General features: G+C 57.6%; 1 protein-coding gene across 1 annotated transcript in view; it reads left to right on the forward strand.

The window, feature by feature from the left end:
* Positions 1-25,475, forward strand: part of TGFBI (transforming growth factor beta induced) — a 33,630-nt gene extending 8,155 nt beyond the window's left edge. Inside the window, 15 exon segments of the mRNA NM_001444858.1 lie at positions 6,408-6,472; positions 7,842-8,002; positions 8,307-8,471; positions 8,690-8,836; positions 10,711-10,852; positions 13,842-14,054; positions 14,835-14,972; positions 15,560-15,705; positions 16,965-17,101; positions 17,848-17,978; positions 20,324-20,448; positions 22,282-22,384; positions 23,234-23,313; positions 24,360-24,384; positions 24,837-25,475. Coding sequence (NP_001431787.1) covers positions 6,408-6,472; positions 7,842-8,002; positions 8,307-8,471; positions 8,690-8,836; positions 10,711-10,852; positions 13,842-14,054; positions 14,835-14,972; positions 15,560-15,705; positions 16,965-17,101; positions 17,848-17,978; positions 20,324-20,448; positions 22,282-22,384; positions 23,234-23,313; positions 24,360-24,384; positions 24,837-24,877 — 1,819 coding nt within the window. The 3' untranslated portion in view covers positions 24,878-25,475.
* Positions 25,476-26,618: the final 1,143 nt, after the last annotated feature.

Consider the following 26,618-nt stretch of genomic DNA (forward strand, 5'->3'; position numbering starts at 1 on the left):
GGGATTTGGGGCATCCGTCTGCTCTGAACCATAAGGTTTTTCACTCCCAGCCTCGGAAGCAGGGGTGCAGGGACTGCGGTCGGCAAGCCTGCGGCCTCTGACAAGCCTCCTTTGTACGAGCCCTGGCAAGAGGGGGAGGCCTGTGGAACAGCCAGGTCGGAGCTGACATCACGGGGTGTAATAATCACACAGGCATTTGGGCATCCTAAACGTGGCACAGGGAGGGCCCTGTAGGAGCTGGCAGGTAGCGGTGGCAGCTGATGGTTCCAGACAGCGACATCAGAAGCAGCACCTTCCCCAAGTGCAGTAGCCTTTCACTGGAGCCCAGATGAGCCGGCAGGCCACGCCCCTTTCTTGAGCCCCCAGGCATCGCTTTGCCTGAAGGCTGGAGTATTAATGCTTCAGCACTGTGTTCACGCTTAGACCTTTCACGTCTGCCCAAGCCAGCTGGTATATGGTCCAGCTTTCCATCAGCTGGCAAAGTGATTTCCAGTAGCTCTTTTGTCGTTATTGTCTTTTTAGGGCTGCACCTACAGCATATGGAGTTTCCTAGGCTACGGGTCCAATCGGAGCTGTAGCCAGTGGCCTATGCCACAGCCACAGCAATGCTGGATCTGAGCTGTGTCTGTGATGTACGCCACAACTCATGGCTACACTGGATTCTTAACCCACTGAGTGAGGCCAGGAATCAAACCCCCATTCTCATGGATGCTAGACAGATTCATTAACCTCTGAGCCATGACGGGAACTCCGTATTTCCAGTAGATCTTATTCAGCCCGAGCACCGACGGGTACCTGCAGAGACGCCGAGAGCCTGCCTTTCCTGTATCCCACAATCTTGGTTACAAGAGGAAAAAGAAGAAGATGGCAAGAAGCCATCTGGCGATGCCAAGCTGTCCCCAGACCCACGCCAGCCCTTCCTTCCCTGTTTCATAGTCCCTGTGCAGCCCCCTGGGACCCCATGCATAACCTGCTCTGAAATAACAGATGTGACATACACCAAACACCAGGGGTTCACCAAACACCTCTCTTGTGCAGGGCTTCCTGCAGGTTCTGTCCCATTCTGTAAAGTGCTGGGAGGCAGCTTAGCTGACAGGGAGTCTTGTTGGTTGAGTATTTACGTGAATCCATATACCCTTGGTGGCCGGGCCCTCTGGGAGGGAGAATAAGACCCCTAGAGATGTTCACATCCTCACTCCAGCCTGTGAATATCTTACCTTAAGGGGAAAAGGGATTTTGCGGGTATAATTACATGAAGGATCTTGGGGAGTTGTTGTTGGTGGTGGGGGCTCTGTCCTGAATTATCGGATGCGTCCATCTCAGTCATAAGCATCCTTATAGGAGACAGGCAGGAGGGTCAGAGTCAGAGAAGGAGATAGGACAGTGGCACCTGGGAGTGGGAGTAGTGTGCCCACGAGCCAAGAAATGCGGGTGGCCTCTTGAGCAGGAGGAGACAAGGAACCGCTTCTCCCCTGGAGCCTCTGGAAGGAGCGCTGCCTTTGACCTGAGCCTTGGAAGGCCACCGTGTACCTCCAACATCCAGAGTTGTAAGGAAGTTAATTTGTGTGATTTTTAAGTCACCAAGTTAGCCGTCATTTGCTCCAGCCACAGTGGCCCCATCTAGCAGGTTCTGGAGCTGTGTGGTGGGGGTTTTCCGTCTCACCGAGTGGTGCGATCAGGCGTCTCAGGCAGGGTGTTGCTTTCAATGGGGTTATTCACCTCGCTTCGCTTTTCAAGCCCAGACCTGGAGTTCTTTAAAAAGAAGCTCCGCAACCAGGAGTAGAATAAACAGCTTTTCCTAGGTTAGCTTGTTTCCATCTCACAGTCACCCTTTTGGGTCAGTGTGATCCTCAGCCCATTTCCAGAGGGGAAGCCTGAGGCTCGGGAAGCCTGAGCAGCCTGCTCTGAGTCCTGTGCGGGTGAGCTGGGGAGGTCCAGTTACTCTTCATGCTGCTCCCGGCGAGAACCAAGCTGAGCAGCTCATGCTGGTGGCGGGGGGAGAGCCACAGGTCAGCAGCCCTAGAGTGCCTGGGTCACCTGCTCCCATCGCTCTCTTCAGCCCCCAAACCTGTGACCTTGGGTCCTAGGGACAAGGCCTCCTCAGGTAGGGGCTCCTAGCAGAGGCCCTTTGGCCCAGAGCCACCCACCTTCTGGCTGTCTACTCCCAGCCTGGTGGTCATTCTGAACCCCGGCTGCAAGGGGGCTCTCCCCCCAGGCAGATGGAGGGCGTGGGAACTGAGGAGGCACAGTCAGCCTCCAGGAGCCCCCCCCAAAACCCTCACACACCGCATGCACCCTGACTGTCACCAAAACGACGTATCTTCCAAAGGCTCCGTCTCATCCCTCAGCAAGCAGGACCCTGGTGAAGGGGATAGTGGGGGGGGGTCTTTGGTGGTAGACAGCAGGTTAAAACAAGCCCCTTTTTGAAAGCAGGGCGCTCAAGATTTTGATTTTCTCCTGGGAGGCTCAAGGGAGCCCAACTGAGCTCAGAAAACGAACCCGTCCGGGCAGGCGGCGTGGGGGCAGGGCGAGTGTCTAGACGACACCCATCTGTTTGCTCTGTGATTCCTTGGAGATCCTGACACGCTGGATGGTTTCCCTTCGGTCACAGGGAACTGGCTCTCAGGCTCCATTCCTTACTCTGCTGCTTCAGAGTCTAGGTCATTCCTAGGCGTTGGCAGCCCTCACAGCTGCCAAAACCATGAAGCGCACTTGGAAGAGAGCGATTGTTGGAACTCATTATATTAAACCAGTGCTCCTGTCTTTGCGCGGTCACGAGTTCAAATGTTGGAGGGGAACGGAGAGGAGCTTTCCAAGCGCTTTCCGTTCTCAGATCTTGCGCTGGCACTGCCTCTGTGCCACCTCCTCCAAAGCCTGCCTCTTTCAAATGCCCTCCTAGATCGGGCACCTTCTCTGACTTACTTCTTGAGGTTGCTCTTCTGGCCTGGCAAACGGGAACAACAAAGTCAGCGTCTCATTGCCCTAGGGGAGACGCTTCTTTCTGAGGTTTTTACTTAATGGACTGTGTCCGGCCAAGGAGCAGCCGGGAGCCTTTCATCAGAGCGGCTTTTGCTGATCAGATTCGATTCAGACACCAGCACGTTGGTTCTCCCTGTGCAAGGGAGCCAAGGACCTGGGCAGACACAGGTGGAGGCTCCCTGTGGTTTCTGCCCTTTCCTGCATTCATCCTAGAGAGAGGGTCTCAGAACCACGCCTCTGAGATTGCCCCAGCTCCGTCCCCACAGCCTGTGTGTTCGCCCCAGGGCCAGAGCCCAAGGAAGGTGGCACAGACTTGGGAGATGGGCATGCGAGTCCAGAAATGTTTGGTCTGGATCACCTCCAGGGGCTGTCTTCTCGGTCTGCAGATTGCAGCTGCCCCCCGCTTCTCTGGGGCCGTGCAGGCTGCTTCTGAGAAGAGCTGGTCTTGTTGGGATCCCTGGGCAGGGAAACTGCCAGCTGTGGAAGCAGTTCCGTTCCTAAGGCTGAGAGTGAGACGCCTGGCTCACCTCTGGCACCTGGGAGAAGGTAGCAGAAGGCGGAAGGGGGCAGCTGCGCATCAAAATTCGGTGAAGGCTTCCTGGCAGGGAGCCCCCTGGGCTAACCAGGAAAAAGCCTTTGGCTGGGGGCCGAGCCCTTGCGAGGGTGGCGTGCCCCCTCCCCCAGCCTCTGCAGGACACGGGTACAGAAGACGCCGGGAGAGCAGAGGCCGTGAGCGCGGGCAGGGCTCAGCTCTGGTCACGTCAGAGGGACCACCTGCGTCCTCTCCACGTGAGACTTTCCAAATCAGTCTCTCCTTCCCCCAGATCTGTGCATTGTCAAGAGTGGTCTGGACTCGGTGGAATGTGGGAAGCATCCCAGGCCTGCCCCTCCCCAGCTGCGGTCAGGAACCACCCCCCCTCCCCCGCCCCACACCCCAGAGCTCTTGCTCTGTGCTTCCACCCTGAGTTTCCCTCTCCACACGAAGACATCCCGGCTTTTATCTGTCCCTGCTCCCCCACCCACCCGGTAGCCCCAGTTCCTCCTGCCCCCCACCCCACCCCCGCCTCCCGGTCCCCCCACATGGCCACAGGAAGCAGTACATCACCCTCGGGGAGCAGGCATTCTGTGCACCTCAGTGAAATCCTGGTGAGGCCCCGGGGCTGTTGAGCTCTCTTGTGGCTTTTTGGGCTGACACCTTGGAAGAAGAGGTTTTGGACCTGGAGTGTGCAGCTCTGTGGGCATGGGGGATGCCAGAGATGAGAAGGGCATTGAGGACAAAACCCCTCCTCCCACGGTGCTTCTCCAGCTCCAGGGAAGTGTCACCCAGACATTTTTAGAAAGAAGCTAAGCTTTGGGGGATTGGACCAAATCCCACTTCCTCAACCCCAGCCACAGAGCTCTGGTATTTATCAGAGAAAGCCCCAGATTCCATGGATCACGTCCCCCGGTCCTGCAGGCTCAAGGCTCGCGGCGCTCTCGAGGTTTAGCTACTACAAGAAGCTGGCAGACTCTTCTGCTTTGAAAGAGTGCTTCTCTGCCCCCTCCTGCCTCGAAATAACCACTGGCTGGGATCGGGGGTGTGAGACTGGAAGGTGCCTTAGAGCTCCTCTAGTTTAACTTGACCTCGTTGTACAGATTGGGAAACAGAGACCCAGAGAGAGAAAGGGGCTTTCAGGGCCACACCCTGCCAGTTCCTGATGGATGACAAGCCTCGTCTCCTGATTCCAGCACTGTTTAGTGACACGGTGCTGCCTTCAAAAGGCCGTGAAGCAGTCGAGTCTCACTTTGGTTGCAGAAGATGCCTGATTTCCAAAGTTAAAACCGAGAGTCCGTCAGGGTCAGTCCCGAGGCCACCGGCCCATGTGTGGCCCTTTAAAGTAGGGTCGAGGGGTCAGAAAGGAATGAGATTGGAAGAGGACGGGAAAAGAAGGCAGAGGGGGCCAGGAGGATGGAGAGGGCCGGGCAGCGAGGGATGTGTGTGTGGCTCTCACTCCTCAGTCATTTTCCTGGGGGTTCTCTTCTGGCGAAGTGGCACCCTTAGCTCCCTGGCAGCCCGGGAATCCTAACTAATCTGTCTCTGAACCACCCCCCTGGGGAAAGAGTGAACCAGGTTCCATCTTCGTACGACTCTCCAGGGCTTTCCTGAGACGGTGCCGACGGAATCAGTAAAAGCAGAACGTCCCCGGCTCCTTGAGCGCGCCCTGCCCTCCCCGCCTCCAAGCCCCCGCTCCTGCCCCATCCGCCTGTCCTGAAACCTCCCGGGAGAGGCTGTGTGAGCGGTTCTGCGGTCTCTCCCCTGCACTGCAAGGCTGACTTCTTTCCTAGGGGCGGACATGGCTCTTGGTGTCTGGTTCCAGGGCTGCAGGGGTGCTGGGCTCACACCAAAGCTGCAGGGGTGGTTTCAGCAGGACGTGAGGATTTGATACGAAGCAGGTCCTTCTTGGAACTCTGACTTCCTTGTGGTGGCCTTTGCGCGTTTCTGTCCGCTGGGTTTCCCCCAAATGCTGGGTTTGCTGAAGCTTCGTGTCGCAGACTCCAGAAGGTGGTACATGTTCCACGGTGGACTCCTCTGAGTTAGGAAAAGGGACATTTTTAAGTCTTCCTTCCAAATGACTTCAAAGTTTAAAACCACACGCTGCCGGTCTGGTTCATCCAAATTCTAAAAATCTTGCAAACTGGCAACAGCCGTTGCCTCCTGAAGGATGGTGAGATGGTTGAGGAGTGTATATATTTACTATATAATCCTTTGTATATTTGCAATTTGAAACCCTGTAAATGCTTTCATTGATTAAAATGTTTGTTTTTAAAGCAACAGAATAACAAGTGTCTTGCTAAGAAGAGCTTTGTTTTTATATTAAAGTTTGGTTGCGAAGACTGAGAAAAACCTGAGATCATATATAGGCCACCCTTCTTGGTTACTAAGTCTGAGGGCTAGAAGACCGTGGGAAATGTAATCCAGTGACCGTCGCACAATACATGTGTGCATTTTACGGATGAGGACACTGAGACGCAGAGAGGAGGCAGGACTGGCTGGACGGGTCCCAGTTAGTTCACAGCAGACTCGGAGCCAGAAAGATCCAGGGCTCCGTCTCCTCTCTGTGCCTCGTGAGAACGCTACCCACCGGGTTCCCCGTGAATTTCGCAGGAGGTAAATTTTCAGTGGGAATGTTTTCTGCTCCCACTGTGACTATGCTGCACGGTCTTCTGACTGTATCCTGTGTGCATTGTGGTAAGTGACAGGGACCACTGGGCACTTGCACAAAGCTGAGGAGGCATGACAAGCACCCTGCCGATGAAGGCGCTGAGCCTGTGATCTCGCCTGAGAGCTGGCTGTGTCCCGTCCCCATCATGCCCCTTTCTGGAGAGAGGACTGATGCCAGGGAGGAGGAGGGAAGCCCTGCCTAATACACGCGTGTGTCTCGTTGCAGAGTCATCAGCTACGAGTGCTGTCCAGGATATGAGAAGGTTCCCGGAGAGAAGGGCTGCCCGGCAGGTGACTGAGTCTGACCCGTGGGCGGGAACGGAGGGGAAGGAGGGAGGGAGGCACGCCCACATCAAGGGCAGCAGAGCCTGCCCGGGGTCCCAGGGAAGAGGCGCCATGCCAGGGCCAGAGGATGGAGGCTGGAAACAGCAAATTTCCTACGCGGTGCCTTCCTTGTCGCCGGTACAAGTAGCCCTGAGCACACTGGCCACTCAGACGCCTATCCTGACCTGCCTGTACCTCCGCACCAGGCGCAGGCTCCCGGCCTTGTCCTCCAGCCGGGCTGATTGTCCGCACATCAGCGTTTCTGCTCAGCCCTGCTGGAGGCGGATGGGGTGTGGGAACACTGAGCCACCCCGCCTCACTCTCTTGGGACCTGACTCCCTGGGACGCGTAGGGGTGGGCGCGACAGGCCGGCTGGGCTTCCCCAAAGTCCGCCAAGGGCCCCACAGATGGCCAGGCGGGCCCTCAGACAGCGTGGCACCTATGAATTTACCAGATCCTTCCTTTAATCCCTCGCACCCCTGGGGACAGAGCAGAGGAGGGTTTGTTGTGCCCTTGAAATCCTGGCTGCTTCATGAGTCGAGAATGTGAGACTGAGGCCGGAAAGGAAGGGGCAGTTCGGTGGGTGCCGAGGGCACGAGGGAGGTGTGGTTGGGACAGGAGGGCAGCGGCAGGACAGGGAGGAAATGTGCAGATGGGAAAAGAGGTGACCCGAAGGGGGAGCCCAGCCTCTGGGTCTTAACTTCACGCCCTTTGCAAGGAACCCAAGGTCCCCGTGGGAGAGGACAGTCCTCCTGAGCGTCAGGCTATTTTCAGGAATTAACGTATTTCTTGTAAATAACACGAAGTGCCTCCAAGATCTGTTTCGTTCTAGCGCAGGCCCTGAGGGAATCAGGTTCAGGAAGCCTGGATAAATCTGCAAGGCTAGCTTGTGATTCGGCTATCTATTTCTGCTACACACCCCCACCTGTATTATCTAAATGTCTATGACCAAAAGCTCTGCTCTGCTGTGGTCCGAAATGATTAAAAATGACCAATTAGGAGAGTTCCAGTAGGGAGCCATTTGGCGGACGGAGTTTTTTTTTTAAGAAGCACACAACTGGAGTTCCCTGGTGGCCTAGTTGTTAAAGATCCAGTGTTGTTACTGCTGCATTGCAGGTTCGATCCCTGACCTGGGAACTTCCATGGGCTGCGAGTGTGGCCGGAAAAGGGAAAAAAAGCACATGACCAGCCTTCGGGGCTCCCCGACACCAGGCCACCTCCTGCCTTCTCCCACAGTGTGCATCCCCCTCAGACAAGGGTGTGGTCTGGTTCCCGGGGCAGGGGCGGAGGGGGGGGGGTCCCCACGGCCATCGCGCTCTGTCCTCTGCCCCTGCAGCCCTGCCACTCTCGAACCTATACGAGACCCTGGGAGTCGTGGGATCAACCACCACTCAGCTGTACACGGACCGCACGGAGAAGCTGAGGCCCGAGATGGAAGGGCCCGGCAGCTTCACCATCTTCGCCCCCAGCAACGAGGCCTGGGCTTCCTTGCCAGCGGTGAGATGACCTCCCACCCAGGGGACCCGCACGGGGGACTCGCTTAGGCTCTAGTGATTCTCGCCGTCTCAGGAAATGCTTCCTAAGCCCCATGGCCCTTGGGCTAAAAGACACCTCCCTGGGCTCCTCCCAAGGCCCCTTCCATTCCAGCGGACAGACAGGCCTCCGTGCTCTCGGAGGAGGGGTCCTTGGCAGCCTGGGGGTCCCCGGGGCTTCAGAGGCGCTTCCCCCAGGATGGTGAGGACTTGCCTCTTGCACGTGGGGTCTGCAGCCCCCTCACGGCCCCGCCGACCTCCCCCCGCAGGAAGTGCTGGACTCCCTGGTGAGCAATGTCAACATCGAGCTGCTCAACGCCCTCCGCTACCACATGGTGGACAGACGGGTCCTGACGGACGAGCTCAAACACGGCATGGCCCTCACCTCCATGTACCAGAATTCCAACATCCAGATCCACCACTATCCCAACGGGGTAGGCCGTCCCACTTCCGCGGCCCTGCCCGGGGCCCACCCCGAGCCCACGCCCGGGCCACGTGCGGGGCGGGCTTCCGGGCCGGGGTCCCGCAGGTGAAGTCAGCTGCGGACAGTCCTCTGCCTCCGGCCCTGCTTCTCCATGGCTCGCGCAGCCCACGCGCCGTGCTGGGCTCTCCCCTCCCCGGAGGCTCACGCCGGCTCCGTCTCTCCGGGCAGATCGTGACTGTCAACTGTGCTCGGCTGCTGAAAGCCGACCACCACGCGACCAACGGCGTGGTGCACCTCATCGATAAGGTCATCTCCACCGTCACCAACAACATCCAGCAGATCATCGAGATCGAGGACACCTTCGAGACCCTTCGGGTGAGCGGCAGCCCCGGGGGACGCCTGGCCTGGGGACCCACCGCCGGCCGCCCAGGCGGGCCTTCTCTGGGGGAGGGGAGGATAGCTCCGTGTTCCGGGCGTCTAGGGGCGAGGAAGAAAGGTCTTCCAAGAGCCCATGAGCATGGCACATCCACTCATCAGACAGTCCGCTGGACCCCAAGGAGACCTCCTCCTCCTCCGCTGGAGAATGCCCTTTGCCCATCTTCTCAGTGTAAACGTGCCTCTCTGTGACGCCCCTGGAAAGCTTGGTGGTTTGTGGCTGCAGCAGGATGGCTGCCTGGGCACGTACTGCGGGTTCCAGAGGTGGGAGGGCCCGTCCTCATATGTGGGACTAAATAGATGGCCTTTCAGGATCTTCTGGACCACATGTCCCCACCCTGGGACCCCTGTGCCAGCCAGACCCCTGTTGCCTTAGAGACCCTGGGGTTTGACTTCCGGCCTGGCTTCTGATTGCTCCGGGGCCGCCCCCTGCCCCCCAGGCATTTGTCTTACCACTGGGGTGGCAAGTGGGCGTGCCTCTTGGCAACAGCTGCTCAGAGGAAGTGAACACAGGCTGCCCTGTCAGGGTTTTTGCCCCGATTCAAGGAGAACTTCCCGACCACAAAGGATGCCAAGTGGGAGTGGGGTGGTTCCTCCCCTGGAGATCGCCAACACAGAGGGCCAAACACCCCCTCCGGGCCGGGCTGGCTCTCTAGTGGCCTCGGGAAGTGGCTCTGGAGGGCCCTGGGGACCCTAGGGTCTATGCTCCTCCCCTGCTTTCCTGCTGGGTCACTCAGAGGCTGTGGTCTTCCCACAGAGTTGGTGGCACGTCTTTTGATTAATAGCAGCCGATCCCTACTGAGTAACCTGCCCATGCCATCCAGGTTTGGCACAGATTCCCTCCTCCCTTCTTCCGGCCCATCTTGCCTCCCACTAACACACACGTGTTCAGCAGCTGCTGCTTCCCGGGTGCCTCCTTGTGCCGGAGGAAGAGAGGAGAACAAGACAAAGCTCCAGCCTCCCGGCACTCATGTCCTCCCTGGGGACACAGATCAGAGCCCACAGGTCATGCTGAGCCAGTGGGGAGCAGAGGAGGCCCTTAGGGACGGGCTGGTCCTCGAGGGTCTGCCTGGAGGAGATGACTTGGGGGCTGAGGCCTGAAAGTTGGAAATGGCCCGTTACACAAAACGCAGGGGCAAGAGCAAAGCAGGTGGGAGGGAGATGAGCATAAAGCCTCGGAAGCAGGACACGCAAGAAGGAGGCCTGCGGGGTGGGGAACAGGTGAGGTGGGAGTGGCCGGGGCGGGGCTTGCAGACCGGGCAAGGGGTATGACTTCCCCCTGAGAGCAGTCGGATGTGTTTAAAAGGTCCTTCTGGCTGCCCTAGAGAGGAGGGCTTGTGCCATCCTTAGGCTCACGGAACTCACATAAATAATCATTGCCAGTAACGATGCCATTGCCAACAAGAGGAGAGCCCGCTGTTCAAGTGTGTCGAACAGTCAGACTCATTTTTGTCTGGGGGTGAGGGTTGGGGGCCGCGCCAAGTTGGCTGCGTAGAGAAGTGACGTTTTAGTCAAGGCCCAAAGGAGAAGTGGGAGTTAGAGAAGCAAAGGAAGGGCCAGAGGTGGGAAGGAGAAAGGCCAGGGCATGGCAGTGCTGAGAGATGGCCAGAGCGGGCAGAGCTCAGGCCAGCAGGGCCTTGGAAGGGCCACAGGCTGGTGCTGGTGGGAGATGGGCTTTGGTTCAGCTTGTCTTTTCATCTGGGGCTTCTTCGAAGCCTGGAGCCCTCTAGAAGGGAGCTGGCGAGACAGCATGTGCCTCCAGTCTGCAGAGAGCCCCAGAACCCTCAGGAAACGCTCTGCCTTCCTCCTCACAGGCTGCCGTGGCTGCATCTGGGCTCAACACCCTGCTCGAAGGGGACGGCCAGTACACACTCTTGGCCCCGACCAATGAGGCCTTCGAGAAGATCCCTGCTGAGACCTTGAACCGGATCCTAGGTGACCCAGAGGCCCTGAGAGGTGAGCACCCCTGGGCTTCTGCTGCTGCCTCAGTGGAGTGGCCAGACTAAGCCGAAGACCTGCTCGCTTCTAAGATAGACACACCACCTGCTGTCCTGTCCCGCTGTCCCAGCCAGCCCTGTCCCTGCGGAGGCCAGAGTGGGACCGTGGTCAGAGGGGCGAGTAAGGTGTCCAGCAGCCTTTGTCGAGGGCCAAAGCTGGGCTGAGGGGACAGATAGAGCTGGAGGTGCACAGCAGGCTCTGGCCAGAGTCGGGAGCATTAAAGGCCCACTGGCCAAAGCCAGAGCAGGCAGCAGCGTGGAGGTGTGGGGCCAGTTGGCAGGTCCTGGCATCCTGGAAGTGCACTCATCATGCTGACCCTCGGACTCTGGCTGTGTCTGGCCAGGGGTCTCCTGGATCATCCAGAATGACAGTTGAAAACCCGTAAGAGTGAATTCTTGTGTGTGTGTGTGTGTGTGTGTGTGTGTGTGTGTGTGTGTCTTTGCCGTTTCTTGGGCCGCTCCCGCGGCATATGGAGGTTCCCAGGCTAATCAGAGCTGTAGCCACCGGCCTACGCCTGAGCCACAGCAGCGCGGGATCCGAGCCGTGTCTGCGACCTACACCACAGCTCACGGCAACGCTGGATCCTTAACCCACTGAGCAAGGGCAGGGACCGAACCCGCAACCTCATGGTTCCTAGTCAGATTCGTTAACCACTGAGCCACGACGGGAACTCCCAAGAGTCAATTCTTGACTCTTCATTGCTTGACTCTTCATTCCTCACCTCCTCAATGAGCTGCTGAGTGGGGACACGGATGATTGCCTGAGGAGAGGGCGTGGCTAAGCAGGTCGGGGAGATGAGGCGTGGGGCCAGGCCCTGTCCCCTGTCATACCCCTGCAACTCCAGGACCACTGGGCTGCTGCCTGGGGGTCCCTGAGTCCTCTGCAAAGGGGGTGTGGGCCCCAGGTCCCCTGTGCCCTCTGCCCTGATCTGATCCAGGGGTGACTTCATTTCTCTTGACTCTGTTTAAACCCACCTTTGAAATGCACTATATAAAATGCCTAATGCATTTCAGATGCCCCATAAATGTGAAATGTTCTCCTTGCAGCTATGCAGGGATGAGAAAGGGCCCGTTTCTGAAAGCACAGATGGGGACCTGCTGTGTCCAGATATTGTGGTGGCTCCGTGTGCCTGGCCTGGGCTAGGACTCCAGGCTGCAAAAGTGAATGAAGCCCAGTCAAGGCGATTTAAGCCCAGTGGGGTGACAGGCTCAAACACAGGTCATTGGGCTCTGACGTGGTGGGGGCAATGGCAGAGAACCTCCCAGGGTCACGGGGACGCGGGCAGGGGTGGGCCCCCACAGCCGGAGGGGCCTGAAGGCTTCCGAAGAGATGAGACTTGGGTGCCTTGAAGCATTTGAGCTTTTCCTTTTAAGGCTGGTTCCCCCTAAACAGGTTTTGCACAGAGCACGTTTTTATCTTTGGAGGTATCAGAACACCTTATCATATAGTGAAAAAAGGCACGATATCACTTATCATATAGTGAAAGGTCGGCACGGAGAGAAGCCTCTGTGCCATCAAGGGTGTCCAGCTGCTCCTTTCTCCATCTGGTTCTGGCAGCTCCAGCCCCGCAGCACAGAGCAGAAAGGTTCCCTGCTCCCCCCACCGCTGTGTGGGTCTAGTGGATGTTTTATCCCTTTGGCACATGCGTCTCTTCCCTGCTCAGGCAGCTGTTGGCTCAGAGCAGGGCCCTCAGCGTGGGGCTGCAGCTGCAGAGTGGAAGCAGGTGCCAAGGTCCACGTGACAGTCGCCCGGTTACCATCAGGCGGGCGGGCAGGCAAGAAGCGGCCCTGGGCTGGTGTGCCTGTGCCCACTGCCTTCCAGCCCTGGCCTGCCTCACCCTCCAAGTGGCCCTGGCAGGCTGCCCCCCACTCCACCCTGGCCATCAGCATCCTTGCCTGAGAAACTAACCCCCCAAGGCCTCATTCTGTCCTTGGAGTTCCCCGCCGGCTGAATCGGGGCAGTACTGGCCTTCGGGGCCCTCGGCGCTTCTGCAAAAGCAGGGCCTCAGAGCTTCCTCCTGCCCGTGACAGTGCGGTTTTGGTTCCCACACTCACGACACACTGAAACGCGCCTCCGTGGCAAGAACACATGACAGCAGGTGCGCGCGGGCCGGGAGCCAGCTCCGCCTGGCTGGGCTGGGGCGCATCCCCACACTCTGCTCCTTGCACCTGCGCCAGCGCCCCCAGCCCCTGCCTTGTCCCTGAAGCGGCTCTTGAACAAGTAATTACACGACTATTTCTGATTGGGTTCCCCGGGGCGGCAGAGACCACGTCTTGCTGATGCTCATGTCCAACCTCGAACACACACGCATCCTGGCAACGAAGTAGACCCTTGGCTCAAATGAACAGGAATGATTAAAACGTGCACCTCATTCAGAACTTGCCTGTGCTACAGTTTTCAGCTTTCCTGACCACATGTTACATTTTTGTAAAAGTCAGCAGATTAAAAAAAATCCCCAGGTGAAGTCCTGTGAGTTTTTCCCCTATCACCGAAGTTCAGGCACTAATAAGAGAATTTACCCTGAAGTTCAGATCCTAAGACGCTAATTACTAGCATCCGTTGGACATGTTTTGTGTGGTCGGATGCTGGGCTGGGCGCTGACATTCCGAGTTGCGTGTCATCCTCCCCGCAGCCCTGGGAGACATGCTCTGCTTATCCCCACTTGACTGATGAGGAAGTTGAGACTCAGAGAGGCTTACATGACAGCTGCTAAGGGCTGGCCGAGCTGGGATTCAAACTCAGGCTGTCTGACCTCAGAGCCCCGGCTACGCCGGCCAGAGGGGAGCTGGCAGGAGGAGAGGGGGATCTGGGCCGGGTGCTGCCCCAGCCTCATCTGAGGGTCAGCCTCGGAGAGCGTGGCCTCTCCCGCCCGTGGGCAGGTGGCAGGCTGGCGCCGGAGGTCGGCCTGGCTCGCGTTGACGTGACCCACGTTCCATTCGGCCCCCAGACCTCTTAAACAACCACATCTTGAAGTCGGCCATGTGTGCCGAAGCCATCGTGGCAGGGCTGTCCCTAGAGACCCTGGAGGGCACCACGCTGGAGGTGGGCTGCAGCGGGGACATGCTCACCATCAACGGCAAGCCCATCATCTCCAACAAGGACGTCCTGGCCACCAACGGTGTGATCCACTTCATTGATGAGCTGCTCATCCCAGACTCAGGTGAGCCAGGCCCGTGTCCCCTGTGCCGTCCCTGGTGGCACAGCGGGGGGAATTCAGGGATTTTAGGAGTCGCCTCCTGCCAGCACCCAGCTCGCAGCCTCTCAGGAGAGCCAGCCTGGGTGGCTTGCGGAGACTGTGAAGAGGCTTAAGCTGCAGGCCTGAGAGTCCAGGTGGTGTTTGCGGCAGCGCAGGTGTCTGGGAGGGAGCCATCCCGTCCCAGGAGCCTTTCCAAAGGTCTGCCTGCCTGGGCTGAGCACGAGGGCCCTTTGCTGGCCTCAGAGCATTTGCTGTCTCGGTGGTGCCCGAGCATCCTGGGGTCCGTGGCCCAGGGAGGAATGGACGTTGGCCTGGCTTCCCTTTCAGCACCCTTGCCCTGTCCTGGATTGCCAGGGAGGCCTGCTGCCCATGAGTGAGGCAACCTCACAGGAAAAAGCCCCCTCGGGAGAAAGCCCTGTGGGTGTGGTCCCTGGCCTCAGCGACTCTTCTGAAGCGGTGACACAGATGGTACCTTCTTCCGGCCCCGTGATGGCCGGGCCTCTGACCCAGCGCCGGGACAGAGACCCTCTACCCAGCCGAGCCTCCCTCACGTCCCTGACCACTGAGGTTTTCTGCGTGACTGGGCCCCCCATGACACAGACCCACTGCACCCCAGCAGCGTTTCCAGGGGTTGTTGACTCAAGGGACGACATTCCTGCCGATGTGTGTCATGCTCTGGGGTGGACGAATGAAAAGTGAAAACAGCACTCTTAACTTTTGAACCCACTTTCTCCTCCCTTGCAGCCAAGACGCTATTTGAGTTGGCTGCCGAGTCGGATGTTTCCACAGCCGTTGACCTTTTCAGACAAGCTGGCCTCGGCTCTCATCTCTCCGGAAATGAGCGGTTGACTCTCCTGGCCCCCATGAATTCCGTCTTCAAAGGTAACGTGGGGGAGGCCTCCCCGCGCATCTGCCCCTGGGGACCGCTGCCCCAGCGCTGCCACCTCCACCGCTCGCCCCGATGTACCGCTCCCCGTGGACGCTTAGCGCCACCCCCCAGCTCATCCGAAAGCAGATGTGACGGCCCCAGAAAAGGAACAGGCTCTGAGGTGTCATTTGGCAGAGCAGGCACTGCCTGGAGGGTTGTGTTCCTCGCACGTCCAGAGTTTGCATGTATCGGGAGAGCAGCGCACCCTCTGTCATTTTATCTGGGAGGTCCAGTCCCTTGCCTGCGTGGTGGGCAGAAAGAAGATCAGAGTGAGGCTGTGGCTGAGCCATGGCCCCAGGGAGGACAGAGAGGGGCCGAGGGTATCTGTGCCCCCCCCCCCCTTGGGGTCAAGTTCCAAACACCTTTGTTATCTAGACACTTTTTTTGTTTTTTTTAATTTGCAGAAGATGCCAGATGTTAAGGAATACTGGCAGCCTCACTTGATTTCTCCATCTCCCTCTCCAAACGCAAGGCAGGGCAGGGCTTTCCACTGAGGCGTCTCTTCGTCCCTGGGCCTGACCACGCCCTCCTTCTCTTGCAGACGGAACCCCTCGGATTGACGCCCGGACGAAGAATTTGCTTCTGAACCACATGATTAAAGATCAGCTGGCCTCCAAGTACCTGTACCATGGACAGACCCTGGACACTCTGGGTGGCAAAAAACTGAGAGTTTTTGTTTATCGGAATGTAAGTTCTGGGTCCTAAATCACACTCACCCTCCTCTGCTCTGTCCATCCATCCATCCTGCTTCCTCTCTCCATCCCTCGCTCCCTCCCTTCCTGCCATCCCTGCGGCATGCAGAAGTCCCTGGCCCAGGGATCAAACCCAAGCCATGACAGTGACAACACCAAGTCCGTAACCACTAGGCCACCAGGGAACTCCCAGTCACGCTCTTTCTTTGTCTCGGCTCCAAGAAATGCAAGCTGTATTCATGGGTTTTAAAAAAAGGCTTAATAAGCAAGAGCTTGCCGGAGAACTGGTTTCTAATAAGGAAGGAAGGACTTTTAGGAAGAATATCTGATATCAAAGGATGGAAGTGGGGTCCTGCTAGAGGAGTCAGATCTCCTTTTTGGAGGCTTTTGGGAATAAACCGCACACTTGTCTGGCCTGGCTGGGTAAGCAGCGGCCCACCGGAGCCCAGCGTGAAGAACAGGGGCGAGGAGGGGTGGGGGCCTTGCATCCTTCTTAGCTTCCAGGAAGAGAAGCTGCCTGAACTGACACACAACCCTCCTTGGCCCCAAAGCTTCTCTTCCCTCTCTTCAAACCCAGCAGTTACCCTGGAATGTCAAACGGGAAGCACCAGCCAACATTGCCCTTGTTTGGGACCAGCCAGCACCACTTGGCTAAAGATGGTTGTCATTTGTCAAGTAAATTAATCAATAGGCTCCATCTCTTAATTTGACCATTGTCGATGGCCTGCTTATGTCACGTGATAATCTCATTACAGGCCCTCTTTCTAACTTTACTGGGGCCTCTAGGACCCTTCTTTTCTTAAGGAACACCATTTGTATTTTTTTTTTTTTTTTGTGGAGAAAACACACCCTTTTATCTTAGTCTTGTTTTTTTTTTTTAGGACCACACCCACAGCATATGGAAGTTCCCAGGCTAGAAGTCGAATCAGAGCTGTAGCCGCCATCCTACACCACAACCACAGCAACGCAGGATCCGAGCCACATCCATGACCTGCACCACAGCTCACAGCCGTGCCAGATCCTCAACCCACTGAGCGAGGCCAGGGGTCGAACCTGAGTCGTCATGGGTACTCGTCGGGTTCATTTCTGCTGCGCCACAACGGGAACTCCTTGTCCTAGTCTTAAAGACACACCCCTGTATCTATTCACTCATCTCTCGGGCTGAAGCTGCCAGAACGTGCCCTGAACATTTCGGGAGGTCCCTCCTCTGGCTTGGGGGGTAAGCGGGCCTTTCTCTGCCCATCTTTTGCACAGAGCCTGTGCATCGAGAACAGCTGCATCGCCGCCCATGACAAGAGGGGGCGATACGGGACCCTGTTCACCATGGACCGGATGCTCACCCCCCCGATGGGCACTGTCATGGACGTCCTGAAGGGGGACAATCGCTTCAGGTAATTGCGCCCCCCCCCCGGGGGGGACTTCTGCCGGGGCAGAACGCTGGGCCTCAGCCACCTGCCACGCTGCCCACTTGCCCCGGGCTTCCGTGAACACAAGCTGCGCCCCGTGTGACCTCCCAGGCCTGGGATTCAGATGTGTGAGGAAATCCCGCTCTCCTGTAACGTCCCAGGGAAGCTGAGCGCACCTGGCTCTGCACCCGCGACACATCCCTGCCTCCCGTCTGGGCGCCGTCTGCTTGCTGGCCCTGCACATTCCTGCCGCTCCTTCCCAGGCTCCCAGTAGCCCCTGGTCTTCTGGCCCTGCTCTCCCTGTTCCTGCTCCCTCACCCCTGGGTGCTGGGATGCTGAGCCCTTCCTGTCCCTGAGTTCAGCCACCGGCTCACCAGCTTGGGAGACCACCCCCTCTGTCCCCCTCCCCCACCCCTCAGACTCACATTGCCCCCCTCCAGGGCCCTGTGGCTCCGTCAGCCTTGCCGCTCACCTCCCCTCCCTCCTTCCTCCTCTGGCTTCTGACTTCTGGCTTGTCACTGAGCTTAGCATTTGTGGAGGGAAGACGCAGAGTGGAACCATTCCCTGTTTGTGTGGGGAGAGTGGGGGAAAACCAGTGGGGGGGAGTGAATACGAGGGCTGTGGGCTCCCCCTACCCATGGTGGTGCGGTCTTTGGGCAAATGACACCCCCCCCCCCCGCCGCCGCCCTCCACTGCCAGGTGGGTGATATTTTCCGTGTGTGTATCCGCAGCATGCTGGTAGCCGCCATCCAGTCTGCAGGGCTGACCGAGACCCTGAACCGGGAAGGGGTCTACACCGTCTTCGCACCTACCAATGAAGCCTTCCAGGCCCTGCCCCTGGGAGAACGGAACAAACTCTTGGGTAAAGAACCAACCTAAGTACCTTTTGCAGCTTTTCGGAAGCAGCTGGATCGGTCAGGGTTCCAGCAGGAAACAGTTGGCACATGACAAAGGGTTGGACCGAGAGGAATTTCCTGTCAAGACTTTTTGCGGGCGTAGGTGGGATTGAGGATTAAGGAAGCAGCAAAGGGCAACGATACCCAGTGTTTACCACCCCCTGCCTGGAGGTGCCGGGGGAAGGGGATGATGCAGGGGTAGGGCAGGGCCAGGAGATTCAGAGCCAAGGAGGGGGCACAGGTCAGTGGCTAGAGCCACATGCGGCCGGTGCCAGAACTGTGGCCAGGGGGCCACTAGGCGCCTTGGCCTCCCTCTGCTGCCGCACGCCCGTGGCCTGCCGGGCCTCCTGGCAGGTGCTTACGGCAGGGGAGGGAGTCTGGCTGATGCACTGCTGGCAGTCCGCCTCCCCAGGCCCTGAACAAGACAGAGCAGAGGAGAAAGGAACTGAGGGTAGGCAACAACCCACCTGGTCCCCAAGGCATGTCTTCCACGGAGGCCCTGGGAGGACCCGACAGAGCCGTTTACCTGCAGCACATGCCCCTCGGGACGAAGCTTTCCTGGGAAGCCAGGCGTGGCCCTGAGAAACTGAGTTGCGGATGTTGGAGACGCTCTAGGGGTTAAGAGCTCGGGCTCTGGGGTTGCTGAGAGCAGGTCAAGCCCTGGCTGTGGCATTTCCCAGCTGAGTGACCTCCAGCAAGTTGCTTAGCCCCTCTGAGCCTCAGTTTTCCTGGCCCCAGTGCCTTGCTCAGAGGGTTGCAGGGAAGAAGTGAACGTTGGCGACAGTGCCGGGCACATGTCCCCCATCAGTCACCGGCTGCAGCTGTGATACGGGCGGCACGTGATGGGCTGGCGGCGTTTACTCTGACGTGAGCCTGTGAACAACACCTCCGTCACGGAAACGTGACCCTGCGGAGGGGGAGAAGGAAACAGTGGCCAAGGCCCAGGGCCACATCGTCTACCCGCCCCAGAGCACAGAATAGAAAACTCGGGCGGCTGTGAACTGAATCCGGGTCCTGTCGAATGTTCTTTGTTGCTGAGTGTCTGTGATGCTCACACCTGTTCCCAAGGAGCAGGGGGGAGTCTGTCCTGCACGTAAACCTTCCGTTTTCTCTCTGTTGAGCAGGAATGGAATAGTCCCCAGGTGGCCCGAGCCTGCTGGCCTGCCTTTCATTTGCTGGTGTGCGGGAGCGGAGGGAGGGCTCGGCCAGACCCCCCGCCCAACCTCCCCCAGGTCTGCAGGCGGAATCAGACCCCAGCCCTCGTGGGGGATGGGGCCCGTCGAGGTATTAGCGGTCTCAGAAGAAGGAGACCCCTCGCGTCCTGGGGGCTGGCCTGGCTCAGCACCTCCAGGCCGTATTTTTGTGGAAGGGGCCCTCTTGTCAGCGTCAGGATGTGGATGGTTGGGAACCACTTGGTGCCTGGGGGCTCCATCCCACGCCACTCATGTGGAATCGTCCGTAACCAAGTGAACGCCCCCAAATGCTCTCAGAGCTCCCTCTGTTCTCAGTTGCAAGATGCTGGAAATAGCTGTCCATAAGCCCTGGGGCTCGCCAGCCATTTGGCCGGTCAGATGAGCATCGGGGGCGGCCTTGATGGAGATGAGAGAGCAGCTGGCACCTTTAAGCATTGCCTCCCGCACTTAATTTGGGAAATGCCGGTGCACCTTTAGGAGCCATTGGCTGCTTCCCCAGTTGGTGGGGAGGCTGGCGGGGGCTGGGAGGAATGCTGAGACGTGAGGAGGAGGCTGCTGCGGAGGGAATACCCCCCTCGGCCCTGACCTCATCGGCTCCGTCGCTGCTCCAGATTTTGCAGCTGTTGACTCTTTTTAAGTTCTCCCTTCGGGAAACCGCCGTCTCAGAATATGCATTTGAGGGCAGAATGTGTAAATATTTCACTACTGTGTTATAACCATCGAGAGCCATGCTGATGAGGAAATGTCTCAGATGCCGGTGCTAGAAAGGCCCCTGGCTTTCCAAGCAAGGATTTAGTCATGGAAACATGAGTCACCCTCCCAGCGGAGTATGGATTAACTCCTTCTGAGCGTCACAGAAACATGCACTTGGCTTAGCTGCCCACCGACTGCAGAGGCAGATCCCTGGCCCAGGTCTTCTGCCTTGTTCTCCTGACCATGACGGGATGGTGGGTGGGAGGGCTGAGCACACAGTAGGTGCTCCATGAGTGCTCGTTACCTGGGCAGGGGGTTCTCTAACTCGCAGGTGACCACTTGCCTCGTCTCCTTTGGGCCCTCCTTGGCTATACCAGTTACCAACCTCGAGACTGACACTGCTTTTTTTTCCCACAAACCCACAGGCAATGCCAAGGAGCTTGCCAACATCCTGAAATACCATGTTGGCGATGAAATCCTGGTGAGTGGGGGCATCGGGGCTCTGGTGCGGCTGAAGTCTCTCCAAGGTGACAAGCTGGAAGTCAGCTCGGTGAGTGCATTTAGAAACAAAAAAGCGGGAGTTCCCGTCGTGGTGCAGCAATAAATCCGACGGGGAACCATGAGGTTGCAGGTTCGATCCCTGGCCTCGCTCAGTGGGTTTAGGATCTGGTGTTGCCGTAAGCTGTGGTGTAGGTCACAGACACGGCTCGGATCTGACATTGCTGTGGCTGTGGTGTAGGCCAGCAGCTGTAGCTCCGATTTGACCCCTAGCCTGGGAACCTCCATATGCTACAGGTGTGGCTCTAAAAAGGAAAAAAGTAAAATAAAATGAAAAGGCTGGCCAAGCCCTGCTGCTGGGGTTCCAGGGCACATCTCTTCCCTAGGATGGCATTAGACACAGTGTTTAAGATGCATCTCGAATCTATGTAGTGCATTTTGTCAAAAAAAAAAAAAAAGGAGGAAAAAAAGATGGAGTTCCCGTTGTGGCTCAGTGGTTAATGAACCTGACTAGGAACCATGAGGTTGCGGGTTCGATCCCCTGGCCTTACTCAGTGGGTTAAGGATCCGGCCTTGCCATGAGCTGTGGTGTAGGTCGCAGACGTGGCTCAGATCCCGTGTTGCTGTGGCTCTGGCATAGGGCAGCGGCTACAGCTCCAATTAGATCCCTGGCCTGGGAACCTCCATATGCCATGGGAGCGGCCCTAGAAAAGGCAAAAAAAAAAAAAAAAAAAAAAGAAAGAAAGAAAGAAGGAGAAAAGAAAGAAAAGAGAAAGGGTCTTCACAGAAATCAATAGAGACTGTGGTTAGACGTGAATCAGAACTTCCAGGTTGGCGGGGGAATAAAGCATCTGACTAGCCTCTGAGAGAAGCGATTAGGCCTTCCTTCCCTTGAGGAGATGATAGGCAATTACTTACGCATTTTGAAAGATCAAGTTCCAGTTGCCTTCCCACCCCTTTCCGCCCCCAGAGCCGGGGCTCACTGAGCTGTGCCATGAACCAGCCCAGCCCAAGGGGCTTTGTCCTCGGAGGCTTGGTCTGTGAGGCTTTGCCGATACCCCCTTGCACTCTGGCGCTGCCTCAGAGGGACCCTGCCTTGGAGAGAGGGATCAGATAGGCAGCCCGGCTCTGTGAAGCTGCCTGTGGCCTCCCTGGCTGTACCAGCCAAGGCCACGGACCCACCCAGGGAAGGACCTCTCTCGCAGGCTGTGGCTGGCCCTGCCTCTGCTCCCTGCCTGGCTCTGGCCTCCAGCCTGCCTGCACTCATCAGCTCCTCTCAGGAGCACAGGAAGGAAACAGGATGGCATTGTTTGACTTTGCAGGTCCCCTGAGACTCTCCCAGCTCCTGGCGTGGGGTGTCCGGGTCCTGTTGGTCTCGGGCATCAGTCCCCCCTAACCTCTTGGGTCTGATGCATGGGTCGTTCAGGAAAGCCTGAGACAGACTTAACTTACCCTGCGAGAAAGTCTGAAGCTGAACATGGAGGCAAAGTAGAAAGAGTCCTTCGGCCAGAGCTGGACGCCTGGCTTCTGTCCGCAGCTGTCCTACCTACTCCGCTTACAGAAGTCACTCGGCATCCCTCGAGCTTCCTCTTCCGTCGAGTGGGGTGATAACATCTACCTCCTCACCAGCCACTGCTCCGAGGACTAAATGAGTCACGCAAAAGAGCACTTCGTCAATTGCAGCGTGCCAGCTCCACACAGGGGGTTAGGTTGAATCCACTAGACCAGAGGTCATAGCGGGCACGGGGCTCTTCCAGTATCTCTGGTATCCCCGGCATTTAGCACAGGATCTGGCGTCTGGAGGTGCTCAGTACTCGTTAGGGAGGCTTAAGAATGGGTAAGATAAACATGCTCGGTGTTCGACAGTTATTTCTTTGTCTCCCAGAAAAACAGCCTGGTGACTGTCAATAAGGAACCTGTGGCTGAAGCTGACATCATGGCCACCAACGGCGTGGTCCACACCATCAACACTGTCCTGCGGCCTCCAGGTAAGGCCCTAAAGGACCACATCCCCACTCAGCCTGTGGCTGGCCCTTCTCGACACACAGCAGGTGGTGCTCCACAGACACACTGCTCTAAGCAAAGATGAGAATTACGCGGGACATGCTGGCTGAGCCTCTGCGGACAGCATCGCTGAGGCAGGTTGAAAAGTAACCTCGGGGAGTTCCCACTGTGGCTCAGTGGTACTGAACCTGACTCGTAGCCATGAGGACGCAGGTTCGATCCCTGGCTTTGTTCAGGGGGTTAAGGATCCAGCATTGCCATGAGCTGTGTGTAGGTAGCAGACGAGGCTCGGATGTGGCGTAGCTGTTGCTGTGGCATAGCCCAGCAGCTGCAGCTCCGATTCAACTCCTAGCCTGGGAACTTCCATATCCCACAGGTGTGGCCTTAAAAAGACAAAGAAAGAAAAAGAAAAAACTGTTGGTTCCAATGCACTACACCCAGCAACTCAGGACAGATGTCTCTGCTGAGTGGCCTGGCTGCCCCAGCCGCGTTCTCCCAGAGCCCCGTTCTCCCAGAGCCCCGTTGTTTGTCACATGCGGGTGCTGTGAACACGAATCACAGCACCCCTCCTGGAGCATGCGCCCTGAGCGAGCGCACTGTAGGGATGCACAGAGTTACCCTGGAGCCTGGGTTCTCTCCTGGCTCGTGCATTCACCTTTCCTGCAGCTCTCCCACCTGGGCCAAATTCCACCACAAATTACGGAAAGTTATCAAGGAAACCCCCTCAGAGAATGTGAGCCAGGAAGCCCAGCAGTGCCCCTGGGTCCCCGTGGTGTTGAATGACAGGCTAAGCATCTCTCTCTTATCCACGCGGCCTTTTCTTTCATCTGCAGCCAACAAACCTCAGGAACGAGGGGATGAGCTTGCAGACTCTGCGCTTGAGATCTTCAAACAGGCCTCTGCGTTCTCCAGGGTAAGAGTCTGCTGGGTTGGCCCCTGGCCCACACAACCTTGGGTCCTGGGGGAACTTGGGCCACGGCGGGGACTCTCCCATCTTCCTTGGCTGTCCTCCCAGGGCTCTCCTGTAACTTCTCCCCCTCCTTTGGGGGCATCCTGAGCCCTGGTCTGGGTGGAGTTCAGAGCAAAGAACCCGGGCAGCCCCTGCTTCCCAGGTGGGTGGCAGCCCAGGCCCTCAGTCCCAGGCCTCCGAGCTTCAGTCCATGGGCAAGCCATGCTGGAGGCAGTGGACACAGCTCTGGAATCCAACTGACCCAGAAGGGCAACTCAGCGTGGATTTCCCGTTTAGGGGGCTGGCCTGCCCTGAGCCCGGGCCTCCAAATCACTCTTGTCTTTCCCATGACATGGCCTGTCATGGCCAATGCGGGTCCCTCCTGGGCGGTGTGTGGATTCTGGATATGAGGCCAGCTGTGTGTGTGGAGTGTCCCTCCCTGCCTCCGCCCCGCCAACCTCCCTCTCAGAACCTCTCTGACTTTCTGTCCTTCTCTTCCCGCTCCCTGATTTGCTCCGGGCCCAGGGGTCCCACTCGGGCCCTCTTGCTGCTTTGAGTTGGAGGGGGGAGCCCCTCAGGGACACGGGGTTTGTGACAGAGGGTTTGCATTTCAGCAGAAGAGGCTGCAGGAGGCCTGGGGCTGGAACGCATCACTTTACTTTTGGACAAAGGGGTCTCCTTCATGCCCCTGCAGGAAGTTTCTTGGCTCAGAGTTCCTATTGCCCAGAGCCACTTGCTGTGCGGTCCTAGCTCTCGAAGCTGTAGGCTGTGGTCTGGGGTTGGGTGGCGGTGGCGGGGGAGCCTGGCTTCAGGGCACCTCAGGAATGTCCTTGAGGCGGCCAAGACTAACCAAGGGCCTCCCTGGGGCCCTGCACTTCCACGTTCCCCTTCCTCTTCCTTACCCCCAGGATCTTTTCCTGAGTTAGGGTGACAGTGGGCAAAGCCACTGCCATGAGCAGGTGCAGGTATAATGTCCACCAGAATAATGGACCCCTTGTGTTTTCTTTCAGGCCACCCAGAGCTCTGTGAAACTAGGTAAGTCTGGCCTGGGTCTGAGGTCTTTGTAGACTTGTTTGGGTCTTACCCCCAAGCAGGCCCAAACCTGCGGCCCGCTGTATGGAGATAAGAGCATCTTGGCGCAAGCCTGGTCTTTGGGATCAGACACAGGACACCCAGTTTGCTTCTCTATAAGCTGGAGATACTCTAAGAATACCAGCCTTTCAGGGTTGATGAGGGTTTTTGGCTTTGGCAGTCTGAGAATATTGCCCAGGAGCCCATGGTGAGGACACGGTCCCAAGACGGTAGATGGGGAAAATCCAGTTCAGGACATCCTTCCCATGTCAAGGTTCACAACCCAAAAAGCATCCGCCGTGTGCAGGAGAGGATGGCAGAAGGCCACGCGGCCCTCACGCTCGTGATGCTGACAGGGTCTTAGACAGACATGGGGTGTCTGCGCCTTTTTCACCTGTTGCATGTCTCTCTTTCAGCCCCTGTCTATCAGCGGTTATTAGAGAGGATGAAGCATTAGTGAGAAGGACCACAGGAGGAATGCATTTCAGCAGCTCCCAGCCAACTTCTCCCGGTTCACCAAAGAGACTGTATGTTTTTGAAAGCAGTTATCACACTTCAATGTACATGGGCCACATCATAATGAGATCGGAGCCTCGGGTGGGTGGCGGGGGGGGAGGGAGAGAGAGATGATTTTAACTTTTCCCCCTAATCATGGCTGTTAGGCCACTGCCTGCAGAGACCTAGATGTCCCTGCCTGACATTCGCTTCCAGAAAGGACCTTTCCCAAACGTGGGATTTCGTGCCTATGCCACGTACTCTGGAAAAGGGAACCGAAGGGTCTAAAGCCCACGAAACCTGAATCAAGCAATCCATCATCATGGGAACGTCATGGCACGATTTTTGAAAAGTTCTTTCACAGCTGGAGAAATGGCATCCTTATAAGCTATGAGTTGAGCTGCTCTGTCAAATATTTCTCACGCCTACACGTGGCTTGGACTCTTCCGTGTGACCCTGTCCAGGTAGAAAGAGAGGGTAGGCAGAGCACACAGAGCTCAGGATTCCCCAGGTGTGGCAGAGCCGTGGTGTGTTTGTAATAATAAAACCAAAGAAACAGATGCCTGCGTGGACGGGGTCTGTGTCCTGGCCTGGGTGTTCGCAGGGTTGGGTTCCGCTTCTTGGGCCTGTGATGTGCCTTCCACGGAGATTCCACTGAGAAGAAGCTTGGCAGGCAGACCTGAGGATGGTCTGTGGGAGGTGCCAGCAGCGGGTACCCAGACGGCACGTGGAGGTTGGAAGCTACGTCTTTGTTGACTCGTCGCATTTCAGTCTCCACCAGCCCTGGGCTCTGGAACCCTCCTGTTCCCTCCACCAGCGCTTTATGCCTCTTTTTGGCCTAAATCAGTCATCTTCCTTCCAGGCTTGTGGCCCCGCCTTTGTGTTGGACTTTTGCATCCTTGGCGCCACCCGGTAAAGTGGTTGCCCTCACGGTCCCATGACACAGATGAGGAGACCGAGGTTCAGGACAGGGAGGACCCCTGGTAATGCAGGAAGGGATGGAGCAGAGACTGGACCCCCAAGGCTCCTGCCTCCCAGAGGCCACCACTCAACCAGGGAGGGGGTCCCCGCTTTCCAGGCTCATCCCCACTGGACGGAGCCACATCCCTTCCTCTGCTCCTTTAAGTTCTCCGTCTTAGAACAGCCTCGGCACCGAGAGGCGAGTGTGACCATGATGTCGTTGCTCCCCACCTGCGTGGCCTCGGGTCTGTCGCTTTATCTCTCAGCACCTCTGTTTCCTCCTCTGTAATCGGAATGACCTCAGCGTCTACGTCACGGGTCCATCGTGAAGAGAAAGGGACACAGTTCTTGTAAGATATTTGGCACAGCATGAGGAAGCCTTATTCTTACCATGCTGCCTGGAACCCCTCCGGATCGGTGTCGCTGGGAGCTTTTTTTGCGGTGTCTTCCCCAAAGGGAGCCCCCTGTCCTGGAGAACTGGGCAGCGCTGCCCGCCCGCGCTCCACTCTGCCAAGGCTGCTTAGAGCTCCTTTCACCACGGCCCAGAGATGGTGCTGCCAGGAACCGCACCGTGGACGAGCAGACCCAGCCCCTCCCCCGAGGGCAGCGTCGGGTCTGGGGAAAGAGCCCCTACACGTCATCCAGTCATTCCTCAGAGATGAGTGTTAGGCCCGGGGGGCAGACTGTGCTGGGGGAGCCTCCCTTCTCATGGGGACGGTCATTGATCAGCTAATTAACGGCAC

This window comes from Sus scrofa, chromosome 2 (assembly GCF_054392235.1).
Source record: "Sus scrofa isolate SSC_HxYL_T2T_F1_AM1 chromosome 2, Sscrofa_HxYL_maternal_Yorkshire_Landrace_v2.0, whole genome shotgun sequence".
NCBI lineage: Eukaryota > Metazoa > Chordata > Mammalia > Artiodactyla > Suidae > Sus > Sus scrofa.